The 14,647-nt window shown below is 36.2% G+C and overlaps 1 protein-coding gene across 2 annotated transcripts in view; it reads right to left on the bottom strand.

Annotated features, from left to right (window-relative positions):
* Positions 1-14,647, bottom strand: part of ANAPC4 (anaphase promoting complex subunit 4) — a 36,299-nt gene that overhangs the window by 16,757 nt on the left and 4,895 nt on the right. The window contains exons 1-14 of one of the 2 annotated variants that reach the window (XM_087434149.1): positions 13,992-14,569; positions 13,598-13,730; positions 11,736-11,810; positions 11,565-11,591; positions 11,428-11,472; positions 10,695-10,779; positions 9,906-10,010; positions 8,439-8,522; positions 6,950-7,036; positions 6,474-6,538; positions 5,739-5,781; positions 5,549-5,625; positions 3,946-4,046; positions 3,788-3,839 (exon numbers count right to left, since the gene is read on the bottom strand). In XM_087434149.1, coding sequence (XP_087290275.1) covers positions 3,788-3,839; positions 3,946-4,046; positions 5,549-5,625; positions 5,739-5,781; positions 6,474-6,538; positions 6,950-7,036; positions 8,439-8,522; positions 9,906-10,010; positions 10,695-10,779; positions 11,428-11,472; positions 11,565-11,591; positions 11,736-11,810; positions 13,598-13,629 — 878 coding nt within the window. In that variant the 5' untranslated portion in view covers positions 13,630-13,730; positions 13,992-14,569. Of the gene's footprint in view, positions 1-3,787; positions 3,840-3,945; positions 4,047-5,548; positions 5,626-5,738; positions 5,782-6,473; positions 6,539-6,949; positions 7,037-8,438; positions 8,523-9,905; positions 10,011-10,694; positions 10,780-11,427; positions 11,473-11,564; positions 11,592-11,735; positions 11,811-13,597; positions 13,731-13,991; positions 14,570-14,647 lie in introns of those variants that run through there. The other variant, XM_087434148.1, reaches the window with a different exon arrangement.

Raw genomic sequence — 14,647 nt, 5'->3', positions numbered from 1 at the left:
GCACAGCTTTGAAAAATGATTAAAGAAACAAGAAAACACTTTTGAAAATTAAAAGACAGGACTGCCATAATAAAAAATTCAATAGAACGTTTCAGGTCAACGATCTCGTCCTCCACCCCACCTTAGCTACTTGTTCCAAAGTTCACTCTCTAGACCCTGGCATTACCACCTTGAACCTTCTAAATCTCAATTTCAGGCATCAGACTCACCAACAACCACCTCCTATCTTCCCACTGACCTCTCTCCAGCACTCCAACATTCGTCCCACCAAGACTACCGCCTACTGGTTCTACCCTCTTTTACTGTCTCTCCTCCTCCACGTCCTCACTTCCCTCCTAAACCCACGCAGATTCGTGGCTCATCACATTAATCATGTCCTTGCTTCAATTCCCTTGCCCTCCCATTGTTTCGTTTTATTCTCCAAGCCTAGTAAACCTAACTGCTCCCCTATTCTATGCCCCCACTCCAGCAGCTGACTCTGACTGGAGAAAACCACACAGCCATGCCGAATGGTCTCACTTGAACGCTCTGGTGAACACTAACCAAGCAGCCCTTGGCACTACCAGCAATCCTCCTGTTTCATGAGCTCCTTCGCTCTCCTAGTGTGCTAGACAACTGGTTCAGAGCTCCTCCTTTATTCTTAAACCTCCAACACCACCTCCCCAACCTTATCTTCAGCTGATGACACAACAGTTCCTATTTCATTAAGATGATAAGAACAATAGAAGTGAACGTCCCCAAACCCCCATCTGCTCATACACTAGCATCTGTGACCCTTTTCTCAGCCTTCTCTCCCATAACTATGGATGAACTATTTTTCCAGCCCCTTCCCTGATGCACCAGATCCCATTCCTTCTCACATACTCTTGCTTTAGCAATCCTCCCCCTCTTTGCCATCATCAAGTGTTGCCCTTCTAGAAGAACCTTCCCATCATATATCAACATGCTCTAATTTCTCCCATTGTAGAAAAACCCAACAACCGATTTCAACCACTGGCCATTCCCTTTACAGCAAAACCTCCTAAGACACTACATTTGCTGTTTTCTTTGCATTTGCTCTCATTCTGTCTCATACCAGCTCCCGTGACTCCACCAAGGTGGCTCTTATCAAGGTTACTAATCATCTGTTCTAACAATATTCTGATAATCCATTCTATTCTTGGTCTTCATCTTACTTGACTTAGCAGCACTTGACAACCGATCCCTCAACCTTTCTTGCAAACACTTTCTTCGTTTGGCCTGCAGGACACCCACTCCCCTGGTCTTTCCACCTCTCCAAGTTTCCTTTGCTAGCTTCTTATCAGCCCCATTTCTAAATGTCGGAATGCCCATCACTCACTCTTCAGATCTCTCCTCTTCTCTAAGCACATTCACTATCTCATCCAGGCCATGGCTTGAACCATAACACCAATGTGCTGATGGCTCCCAAATTTCCATTTCCAGGCTAGACCCCTCCCTTGAACGTTAGTCTCATATAGTCAATGTGCTGGACAGCTCCACCAGTGTATCTAACAGACATTTCAAATTTAATATGCCTAACACATCAACTAGGTGATCAAAATTAACATCACTACAGGGAAGTAGACAGACATCATTTGTCTCTAGATATGACATCTTGAGAAGGACCCTCCACCAATTTCATATGTAGTATTCAGGCCAGGGATGCATAACCTGAATCTAATCGTGAAAAATATCAGATAAATCCAAATTGAGGAACGTAAAACACACACATATATTTTATATATTCTTCTCCAAGTCTTCCCCATTTCAGTAAATATCAATTCTACTCTTCTAGGTGTTCAGGACCTAAACTCATAATTATCCATGACTCCTTTATTTCACCAACCATATACAATCATTCAGCAAATCTTGTATCTACTTTCAAAATATATCCAGAATCTGACCACTTCAAATTCTGACCACTTCTCTCTTGGCTTCTGTTCCTGCCTCCCTATAACCTATTTCCAACACTAAGTAAATAACAAGAGGGATCTTTTTAAAACCTAAGTCATATCCTGTCACTCCACTGCTCATAATTCCCAAAGCACTTCTTATTATACCCAGAGTAAAAGCCAAAGTTCATACAACTGCCTACAGCCTCTAGACAACGTGGCCACTCTCCATGACCTCTCTCAACTTATCTCCCACCTCTCACACTCTGTCGTTCAATTCACTTTAGCTACAGTGGCTCCTTGAGGTCCCTCAAACATGCCAGGCATGCTCCAAACTCAGGAATTTTACACTTGCTGTCTCTTTTGCCCCCAAATATCAACAGGGCTCACTCCCTCCTGTTTCTCCGTAACATCCTCTTCTCAGTGAGATCTTCCCTGACCACCTATATAAAATGACACCCCTACCCCCAGCATGCCCTAGGTCCTCCTCCCCTGCTTGGTTTTTCTCACCACTACTTACCACTATGTGACTTGCTATATATTTTAATTATTCATTTCTTTATTGTCTATCTCATTACATTAGAATAAAAGATCCACGAAGCCAAGATTTTTTTTATCAGTTTTGCTCATTGCTATATCCTCAGCATCTAGAAGTGTTTAAAACATAGTTAAATGCTCAATAAATGTCTGTGATGAATGATAGTGTTGGATAATTAAGTCAAGAAAATTTCTCGGCAAACAGAAAGGACAAAGATTAAAAATATGAGAAGAAAAATAAGAGACATAGAGAATCAATCCACGATGTCTAATATCTGACCAACTAGATTCTAGAACAAAAATCTAGCCAAAAAAAAAAGGAGAGAGAGAGAAGAGAAAATTATCAAAATAATACAATAGAATTCAGGTTAAAGGGCCTTTTCTTATTATCAGCATAATGAATGAAAAGACCCACATTTAAAAACACTATTGTGCAATTTCAACATATCAAGGATAAAGAATAAAGCTTTTAGAGATGAGAAAAAAAACCAAGAAAGAAATGAGAATCAGAAGAACCAGACCTTCCATTAGCAACAAAAAGGCCAGAATATAATGGAGTGATACTTTCAAAGCTCTATGAGAAAATGATTTCCCTTTCGGAATCCTATACTCAGTCAAAACCATCAATTAAGTGTGAAGGTAGGAGAAAAGATACAAAAGGACACGGAATGTTTATCCTTATATATCTGCTTTCTGAGTAAGTTACTGGACGATGTTTTCCAGCAAAAAGATTAAATGAACCAAGAAACAGAGGAGATTCTGGAAGTCTGGATCTAATCCATGAAAGCAACGGGGAAAATGCCTGTGTGGCAGCTGGCAGGAGAGCTGGAACACAACATGCAGACTGATGCAGGCGGATGGAAGGCTAAAGAAGGGAGGGACAGAGGGGAATTCCAGGGATATGATACTACTCTTGAGAAAGGGAAAGAACCTAAGGATGTGATAAAGACAGACAATGCAAGAAAAAAAGAAAGCAAAGTCTAGGAAAAATAAAATAAACAGAAACATAGAGAAGTATAATTTCTAAAAATCGGTAAATGAAAGAAATGCAGTGTACAGTCATAAAATTTAGAAAATATGCAGGTAACTTATAAAAGAACTAAAAACAGAAACAGTTACAAGAGTTAAAAAAGGATTCCCTCTGGGGAGAGGACCTGGGGTGAGGCTAGATGGGACAGGAAAACAATGCTTTATCAAATTGCTCTGCTATTGGCTTGTTTTAATCATGTAAAGGTATAATTTTGATAAAAACTTAAAAATTCATTTTAAGAAAATCATGACAATTTGCTAGGTTCTTATTTATAAGTAAAAGGTAAAATATTCTCAGGTCAATGATTCCAGGTATCCCCAATACTTACTGAAGAAGTTCATTTGCCTTGAGTATGAAGGAACCCACAGCAGTAATAGCATCTAAAGGGAAATAAATAAATAAATATCATTTTTCAAATAAGTAAAGTGTGTTTAATGTATTCTATTAAGTATTAAGTATAACGTATTCTATTAATTAAATTACTACCTTCAATTCCTGCAGCATCTAGTCCAAGAGGTTCATATTTTTGCTTCCATGAAGCCATTCCTTTCAGTTCACTCAAATGGTATAATAAAGACTCTGAGCCACTATCAAAACAGAGCAGAAATAAATCAGTATCACTGCCATCATCAAGGTGGCAGGCAGCTATTACCTTACCTGAACACTTCTAAATTTTCAGAAATAAAAACTGAAAGTAACTTTTTCTTTGCATAACAAATAATTATTTCTCAAAATTATCTCTAAAAACTGTAGCAGATCATTTAGTCGTCATGACTACTGAGGTGAACACATGACCACAAGATTAAATTTTGTAAGAAGATCAAATTATGTTCCATAGTTAGTTTTGGCCCTTTTAAGATAGTCATATATGATCATCTTGTTCACCCAACAGCTATGTATTCAACATTCAACAAACATTCATTAAGCTCCAACTTTAGATCAGTCCCTGTGCTTGATACTGGGGACACAATGGTGAAGAAAACGAAACGGTCCTCCTAGCACCGAGGCTAATGGGGGGACAGTCATAACTACACAATCAGACAGCATGTCATTCCAACTACCACAAATGCCTTGAAGGAAACAAACGCAGTGCAGATCTAACAGCAGAATCTCATCTAATCTAAGGGATGAGGGAAAGCCTCTCTGAACAAGCGATATTTGAGCTGAGGACTGAAGAGTTCAAATGAAGAGAAGGGTGGGAATGTTCTAGAAGGCAAAAGGGATGTACAAAAGCCCTCGGCGGGAGAAAAAAAAGTCAAGTTTGGGAAGGCCACCAGTGTGGATGAAGCAGAGAGGCAGATATGCTAAAGGCTATGCTAAGGTCTGGGTGCTAAGAGCAATGGGAAGGCACTGGAAATTCTTAAGTAAGAGTAACATTAACAGATCCACCATGGAGAAGACATTTGAGGGGCACAGTGTGGACTGGAGGAGACCAGGCCAGAGGGTACTGCAGTGATCCCAGGGAGAGGTGATGTAGTAAGGGCTAGGGGACTCAACATAAAGGGATTTATCTAAATTTACGTCAAACACTGAGCATCTACCTGCAAACTGCTTCACTGAGGTAACTGTGGATAGAAACAGCAGGAGACTTGAAGATCTGGGACAAAGTCTTGGCTCTGACACTTAATACCATTGGGCAAGCCATATGACAATTGTGAACTTTAATTTCTTCTTGTGTAAAATGAGGATAATCATAACCAACATCTTGCCAAGGTGTTAAATGCAAAAATACATAACATGCTTTGTAAACTGTAGAATGATATAAAAATATACTTAATTTCAATGCTCAAAAAAGGGTATATGCCCTATTCAAAATATACCTCATGGTTGTCTGGGTGAGAAAAAAGCCCAGACAGGGCCCAGCCTGGTGAAAAGATGTTGGGAAATTTTTTCATAAAGCAGAATTATATCATTATTGATTCTTTAAATCTTGGACACTCCAAGATTCCCCTAAGATGCCAATGCAACCATTTTAGCTAGAAAAAGCTCAAAAAGAGAATGCCAGATGATGAAGAGAAGGTTGCAGAAAGAAGACCAATGCCAAGTACATGTAGATACAATACCAAAAAATTCTATATCACCTTCATACCTCTGTAAGTGACTTATAACCAATTTTTGTATACTGGAATACGATGACTCTATAGACTGGCCAAGCTTTTTTAAGCCCTAATTAAGAGAAGAAAATATATTTAGCATACAAATAAGATACTATGTGCCATTCTAAAAAAAAATAAGAATGTGTTCAAAGCCATTTAAATACAAAGATACTTTAACTGCACCTTTACTGTTAACTGGTTCATTAAGAGGGTCTGAAGTTCAGCACTACAATGAAAAAGAAAGTATTTTTAGTCTTTTCTATTCAAAATCTGAATGCATCACTTAAAACTTGTAAATTTCAAAGTATAAACAAGATTTTTAAACAAAATAAACAAAAAGAAATAGCCCAACAAAAATTAAGACTTTGTTGTACTCACAATGGAATAGACAGAAAAGAAAACAACAAAGTCCAGAAACAGACTGGCATTTCATATCAGGAAGGAGAAAGTATAATATTCAATAAATTATACTGGGCAATTATCTAAAAATTTAGGAAAAAAGAAGTTAGTTTTCCACAGCATATAACCAAATAAATCACATCTGGAACATGTAAATGGAATAAAATATAAACCATAAAAAAACTAGAAGAAAATACAGATCAATCTTTAAATATCCTTGAGATGGAAAAGGTCTCTTTAAGAATAACACTAAGGCAAATTCTATACAAAAAGATTGATTTGGCTATGCAAAATTTGTAAAATTTTTATACAGTTAAAAAATATATATATGATATATATTATACACACACAATCACATTTACATAAAAAGTATGTGCAAAAAAAAGAAAGATATATACTATTTTTTTTGCTCTTGTGCACCAGAATTTTCTTTTTTTTTACAATAAATATGAATACTTTTGTAACAAAAAATTACTTTAAAAAAAGGAAAAGCAAGAGTACCTAATATGAGTTTATTACCTTGCTTTACCCCACAACAGCAAGTGCATGAATTCATCTTGCACTGATGTGGTTGTGTTCTTTTCCTAGACAAAACAGATAAAATCATGATATGTATTTTTTAAATTACAAGCCTATTTACTCAAAATTACAGCAGCACGACTCTCTTTCTTTTCCTTACCCTTCCTTCAAATCCATATATAAACTGATTATCTGAAAACCAGTTACTGGAAAACAGCCAGTCAGCTCTTCCAACACCTGTTCTTATCCCCCAAGCCCCACCCACTCCACTTCACAATCCTGTCCCCACCTGAGTTGTACCAATGGGAAGAGAGTCCTTTCCCTCTGAGAAAGTGGTTTGAGGTTAGACCAACATATATGAAATCATGTTCTTAGCCTTTTACAAATCAGAACGATTTTTCTCACATACCTCATAACATAAATAAGGTTTTCATGCACTCTTTAACTCCTTCGATGGGAAACCTCAGGTACATTACCTGCACAAACTTGGTGAGACGAGAATCCATCTGCATTAGTATTTCTTCCCATGCTTCACACATACATGTTAGTGACAAATTTATATACTATTAACAAAAAAAAAAATTAAAATAGTAAGAAATATTTAAATCACTATATTAACTAAATATGTCCTTCTTACTGTCAATTGTCTCAAAAGAAATCCAGAATTTACTTTCAATCACTTTTAACTCAGTTAAGCCTGAGAGAGAGAAGACCATAGCTAACACCAGATAATCCCTTAATTATCAAACATTCTTAAATTAAGTTTTTATCAGGTAAAACAGATATCCTCTAGCTTTTTACATATAAGATGTTTTATGTACACTAAGCGTCAAAATGCTGGTTCGGTCAGCTATTCAATTTTCAAACAGGATCCTTAATAGATACTGATTTCCAGAAATCTTTAACACCAAGTAAATTAGTGACTGTGGTAGACTGAAAAAACATGCCACGATTCTTTGTTGCTCCTCTATCCAGACGTAGAGTTATTTCTCCACTCCTTGCATCTGGGCTGGCCTTGTGTCTCGCTATGACCAACACAAAGCAGCAGAAGTGACACTGTGAGTCCAAAGTCTCAAAAGGCTTTTTTTGCACACTTCCACTTGCACTCTTGACATCCCTGCCACCGCCACCACTTCTTGAACAAGCCTGGGCTAGTCTGCTGGGAGATGAGGAACGTGGAGCCTAGACAACGCCATGACAGCTAAAGGACACTTAGGTCAGCCAGCTGACTGCCAATGTATGACCAAACCCAGCCAATAGCAGCTGACCCTGGCTCAGATCAACAGAACCTTTCAGCTGAGCCCAGCCCGAATTGCCGACTATGACAGAGACCTACAGAACTATGAGCTAATTTGAGGTGGGTTTATTATGCACAAAAGCTAACCGATATGACGACTGTTTTCCATAATACTTTATTTGCAATAAAACTTTTAAAATTCCTAAATGTTATTTTATTTGTGGGAATATTTTTAAAAATTTAAACTACTTTTTTCTTTTCTTTCAAAGAAACAAAGATGGGTGGGAGTAGATTTTCCATTACATTTCTTTTTCTTGCTTTAATGGATATTATAAGATTATCAGACTAGACACCTCTACAGCAGATAGTGAGCTTTAAATTTTCTTTCCTTTTTTTTTTTTTTTTTTGGTGAGGAAGATTAGCCCTGAGCTAACATCTGTTCCAAATCCTCCTCTTTTTTTTGGCTGAGGAAGATGGGCCCTGGGCTAACAACCATGCCCATCTTCCTCTACTTCATACGTGGGACATCTGCCACAGCATGGCTTGATAAGCGGTGCACAGGTCCGCGCCCGGGATCCGAACCTGCGAACCCTGGCCTGCCAAAGCCAAGCATGAGAACTTAACCACTACGCCACCGGGCCGGCCCCATAAAATTTTCATGTTTTTTATTTACAGAACATTAGAAATCTACAGTAAATATTCACATGAAACAAGCTACAAATAAATACCTGTAAAAGAGCTGAAATGTGAGTAAACTTTCTGGCCATCCGAGTTACTTCAGGTAAGAAAGAGTACAACAGATTGGTTTCAAGCTGTAAAATCAAAATAATAAAGTTAGTCATAATCAGCAGCACTTCTTTTAAGGGTAAATCAGTCTCTCCTAGCTCAAAAAAAAAAAAAATCCTGTAATTTAGAAGAGTCAATGTCTAATTATGTAAAGTCTAATTATGTATCAGAAAGACTGTCAGAGTTCTGCTCCCTTTGAGCGTAACAGTTTGGAGATGAATAGAACATAACCTTAGGATTTTCTAATCTTCTGTGTTTGTGCACAGATCACCCTCTCTAGGTTAGCAATCTCCTCTAAATAGCTAGGAAAAATGTAATAATCTATTCTCTAACGCTATTATGAGGAATTTAAAAAATTATCACAAATATATGTAAAAATTTTTAAAGGAATTATAGGCTATTGATAATACAAGTTAAATATCTATTACAATGGTGTTTGTGAATTACATCTCAATAAAGCTGTTATTAAAAAATACCTATTATACACTTCAAAGAAATAGTGAATCATTTTATTATAGCACCAAATGCAATCCTGGAAATCATATTTTCACAGAACATTAAGATGAAGAGCAAATACAAACAACCATTCCAGTGAATCAGGAAGTCAACAGTTCTCTGATGTTGTGAATACAACAATGAATGCTGGAAGGCATTATACACACTGCATCTTGCATCTTTTTTGTTCTACTTTTGTTTGAGAGTTCACACAGATTTAGGGTAAGTGGCTGGGTTGAGATGAAAATTTGGGGAAGATTTTCTTGAAAGCAAGGCTACAATCTCAATACTCTATAGGAGCCGAGTCAAACAGTTTCCACAATCTACAATACAACAGCACACAATAAAAAAGCTTTTTCCCAACATTAAGTAGCCATCTTACACAAGAGGCAACGTGTTGGTTAAGAGCACCGACTCTGGAGCCACACTGCCCAGCATCGCTTCTCAATTCCGTGACTAAGCAGGTTCCACAGTTCCTGTGTGCCCATCTACTTATCTATAAAATGGGGATAATAACTGTATCTACCCATTAGGTGGCTGTGAGGATTCAAATGAATTATATGGAATCACTCAGTACTTGGCACATATTAAACGAGTAATAAATATTAGCTTTTATTAATATTAGGGTCAGAGTCCTGAGAAAACACTTGGTATGAAGATGAACTAGTATAGCAACTAATTAATGTGGTCATTAACAGACCATCTAAACAGTGTTTTTATAAAAAACTATACTGGGCATGGAAACAATAACAAGATATTCACTATAATAAGATTCTGTACATAACATTTAGAAGCTCCAAGTCGATTTTTTGGCTTTGTTCTGTTTCCACGACCATTAGAATCCAGTGATGTGGATAATAAAAACCTTTAAAAAACATATTTACTCTCTACTGCTATCAGGTTTCAATACTCACCTGAAAGTATGAAACTTCTGAAGCACCACTGGCAGAAACCTCTGTGACCACGGATAATGATTTCAAATCACTTGATAAACATAATGCAAGACAAGTACCAACAATCTGTAACACAGTCAAATCCCCCAGTCTATTTAGTATTACTGTTGGGTGGCATCTGCCTACAATAATACAGAAGAAAAACTTCAGAACTCTGAAAAGCAGAAACACATACACCTAGCTACATACACTATGTAGCAGATGAAGGTAGGTATCTGCCTAGTCGCAAGGACACAAAAACACACACACCCACCCCCAACCCTCATCAAGGGTCCCAAATCAAGTGCTGGAGAACCAACACATTCCATACAGCCTACGGTATTTTTTACCCCTTTAGGGAATGGTAAGAATAAGATGAAAAAGCTACGGAGAAGACTGAGACTTAACAACCATGGCAGGCAGTACTGAGCATAAAACAGTTTCTGATGACTTACATCACATTTCAATCACAAACTGTAGCTCCTATCTACCACAGGCTAGAAAAACATCAAGTCATAATCAAGTGTATCATATCAATCTTTTTGTTAAGAAAAAAAAAACTTTAATTCCACTAATAGCCCCTGATCTTTATGGATATCATATCACTATTATTTTATCTCAGTAAAAAAATTATCTTCTTAACATTTAAGAACAAATAATTCCAATAACTGAAACTGAGAAAAAACCTAGTGTTTTATTCTTTTTCCACGAATCAGCTGGCTGCTATATTCTCAGAGAAACAACATAAAAAATTTTAAAGAAAAAACTTACCCCTGTGACTCGAGCAATTTTGAACATTCCATAAGCATAAAGCTCAATAAATCCAGAGCTTCCTCCAAGGACTAGAATATTAAGCCTAATTAAAAACAATGCAACAAGCTGAGGACAACAGAAAAGAGGAGCTCCTAAACCAAGATATAAGTTGTTCTGCTCTTATATCATCTGCATGCTAAAGCTCCCTGCAGGGGAATGGAAACAGCAAACAAATTCCCCAATGCTCAATATTCAATCACATTGGGCTTATTCTTTTTTTTTTTCCCCAAAAGAACAACATAAATTTTCTCTTGCCTAAAAAAAAAATCAGTGTACAGTAAAACAAGAAAATATTATTTTAACAACGACTGTATTTATATACTCAATAACAATCCTTGTTCCAGCTAATACAAAGCACAGTTTTATCATGGCTCTGATGCTAAGTGTATTAAATGGGCTTAAATAACTTGAATACTTAAATTTTAGAAACTCTAGTTCTTCTATCTTCCTTTAGTTATTAAAATAAACAAACGTACATTATAATATTATTAAAACTTAACAAAATCAAGACCATACAATAAAAACAAATAACAGATATTAATGTCTGTATATTGTTGAGAGGTATTTATGTCAGCAATGAAATAACATGACAAATAAAGGAACTGACCTTGAAACTCTGAAAACTGCCTCAAATATCAAACATCAATTTTAAGAAATTAGACTTGTTATTTAAGATATCTGAAAGACTTACCTGACGTCTCCCAAAAGCTTAATAATTTCATCAGAATTTTCTTCACTAAAATGCAAAAATAAATTGGGTTATCTTTCAACTCTATCTTTAAATAACAAAAGATTATCTTACTTGCAAACAAAAAAAGTATATCTTACCTAAATATTTTTGAGGCGTTGCTATAACTAGAGAAAAACAGAGATTAGGGTAAAAACTACTCAACAGAAATATATTTTTTAAAACGCAGGAGAAAATTGCCACAGTGTTAAAAGTAAAGGAAAGAGAAGTCTGCAAAATAAATCCCAATGAAATTAAACTCTGATACTTACTTTTTTGGCAATGTAGGTAGTTTAGGTAAGAGAAGATTTGATTCATCCTCAGCATTATAAAAGGATGTTAGAACACTAAAAAAAAAAAAAAAAAGCCTTATACAAATACCAACTTTACTTCTCTTTCCATTAAAAAATGTTAATTTTTTAAAAAGTTGCCCAGTTTCATACGTTACACGTTACCAAGTAAACAGATGCCACACACACTTTACCATGTAAAACAGTCACTATAACAACTGTCAATGAGAAATAGAAGAGTAGGAAATTCTTCCTTTACAAAGGGCTTTATTTCTGCAAAATAATAAGCCTACCCACTTTACATTTAGAGGAACAAACATTAAGAAACAATTTTCTCAGCATATAAAATGTATTATTTGGATACTGAGAATTTATGATTTCTTAACTCTCATCTAAAAATCAACAGTAAACATATGAGTACCAAGAGTAATTTTAAAGAACACTGCAATTATTAGATAATTTAATTACAGGTCCTATGGTTTACATACATTTGGGGATTCGACAACCTGGCAGGTACATAAAACTACATCATGCATGTTGAAAGTCTTATTTATCTCTTTTTCTTTCTTAATTCTACCTTCAAATAAGGTTGGAAATAAAGGAACGAGCAAGTGAAAAAGTAGTGACTTGACAAGCATTTTTTTCCCACTTGAACACAAAGTAGGTATCCTGAGAGACCCTGGAACCTCCACACAACATTTCTAAACTATCAGCAGAAAGTGTGTGAGGAATACGCTTAGCAGGTAACTGAAGTGGGATAGAAATTACATGGTACACTCTGCCCCCTTAACCCTCTATAAATTCACATGACCATTCACAATCCTTGATTATTCGATGATGGATTAATCCTCTGTTTTGCTAGATCCTTGCTAGCCAATTCTTTCCAAGCCCCCTTAGGAAAGCTGTCAATTAATATTCAGCATTTAAAAATTCATTTGAGGGCCGGCCCCGTGGCTTAGCGGTTAAGTGCACGCGCTCCGCTGCTGGCGGCCCGGGGTTTGGATCCCGGGCGCGCACCGACGCACCGCTTCTCCGGCCATGCTGAGGCCGCGTCCCACATACAGCAACTAGAAGGATGTGCAGCTATGACATACAACTATCTACCGGGGCTGTGGGGGGAAAATAAATAAATAAATAAAATTATAAAAAAATAAAAAATAAATAAAAATTCATTTGACATTAACTTAAAATTTAATAAGAAAGGAAAAGCTAATGGAAAGAAAATTATCACATTTCCTCCAAAAAGAAACAATTGTTTTTTTCAGTATTAGCTAAGCCCACGGATCCCTTAGGCCATCTTTACTACAAATCTGGTATATTACTTGACTATGTAGACCAAAGTAAAATTACTGTCATAAAACAAGGAAACTATTGGGACCATGGACACAGAAAGAATCCAGTCAGCATCAAAACAGAATGCTCAATTTAGCACTTTTCGTCCTCTAAGAATATTTACTAAGACACAAAAAAACAAGGCTCCAGACGAAATAAATAGCGAAAAGGAAAACAGAACTTCAATTTGCTAATCAGTAATTTTAATTAACATTAGTTGAAAGTATAAGTCATTAATATAAACTACTAAAAGTAACTAAAAGTAACTAAAGAGAGAAGAAAAATCTTGTTCATTCAGGCACTATTGCTCCAATAAGAAAACATAATTTTTCAGAAGGAAAAAAAAACTCTACCGAAGCATTAAAAAATTTCACCTTGATAAACTTAAAACCAAAAGGAAGATGCGATGTTCATATACTCAGCTTTCAAATACTCCTAAGTTTCCCTTGTGAAAAATGAAAATTTCATGAACGTCCTATTGTGACTACTGGAGTTTTTCTTCATTACTCTACCTGCTTTCTACAGTCACTTCCATCCAATGCATACAAGAAACCGGAGCCTCCACAGAGAAAGAGTGCAAGCTTTCAGGTTTTTCTACATCACACAAAACAATTTTCTTGGTATCAGCAAGAGCAAAGGCCAAAACTAAAACAAGATAAGAAGAAATAATCAGAATAAACGAGAGAAAAATTTGAGAAGAGTAAAGGGGTATTTCATTTCTTGCCCAGTTTTAGTATTTTAAACACATTGTAATCATAGGAGTTATTTGACCTAAAAATCCTTCAAGTAATGTTTTAAAAACTAAAAGAGATCTTTGTACATAGTTAGCCTATTATCTACACTTATTTTCAAGTGCTCAAACTCACAAGCGATCTACTTTCTCGTGTACTGTACTTAACGTCTTACCTTTCAAAGCGTCTAGACTGGAACCCCACTGCCAAGTAGAAAATACAGAACCAGCCTCAACTGATAAACAATATCATCGTTTCACCAAGAGATACTGGTCCTGTAAATACGCCTAAAAGGTAAGAAGCGAGTCCATCTGCTTTGTTCTTGAAAGACTTTTTATCTGTCTTCTTCGTTTCTAACTCCTAACGGGAAATAGGGCCATCAAATACTGATGAATCGTCCTCTCTGACTGTGGTTGAATTATCTAGTACCGTTTCTCTACATAAGTTATTACCATATTCCTAACATATCAAATTTAAGAATTTTTAAATAGAGGTCTACAAGTTTCACTGTGTACCAAGACAGGCAACTTTGCTGGATGAGGCAATTCTGGCCTCCTCTTCTTTAAAACAATTTGAAGCAATCTGGAAATAACTTTCTAACAAAACCTTATTTTACTGTCCAAAAACAGGAGACATATTTTTTAATGATAAAAATATCACCTACTTAAATACCTTTTAACACACATTGATTTTCACAACTTATTTTTGAGAACCTGCTGTTTTGGGATGAATAGTTCAAGATCTCAAAATGTTACCTACAAAAGTCCTCTAATTTTACACACACTCTTTATTTAAAAAATAAAAGATAAAACAGGAACTGAACAAAATGAG

This window comes from Ceratotherium simum, chromosome 8 (genome assembly GCF_057802395.1).
Source record: "Ceratotherium simum simum isolate JZ-2026a chromosome 8, ASM5780239v1, whole genome shotgun sequence".
NCBI classification, from domain to species: Eukaryota; Metazoa; Chordata; class Mammalia; order Perissodactyla; family Rhinocerotidae; genus Ceratotherium; species Ceratotherium simum.
This window is presented reverse-complemented; position numbering and strand designations above follow the sequence as displayed.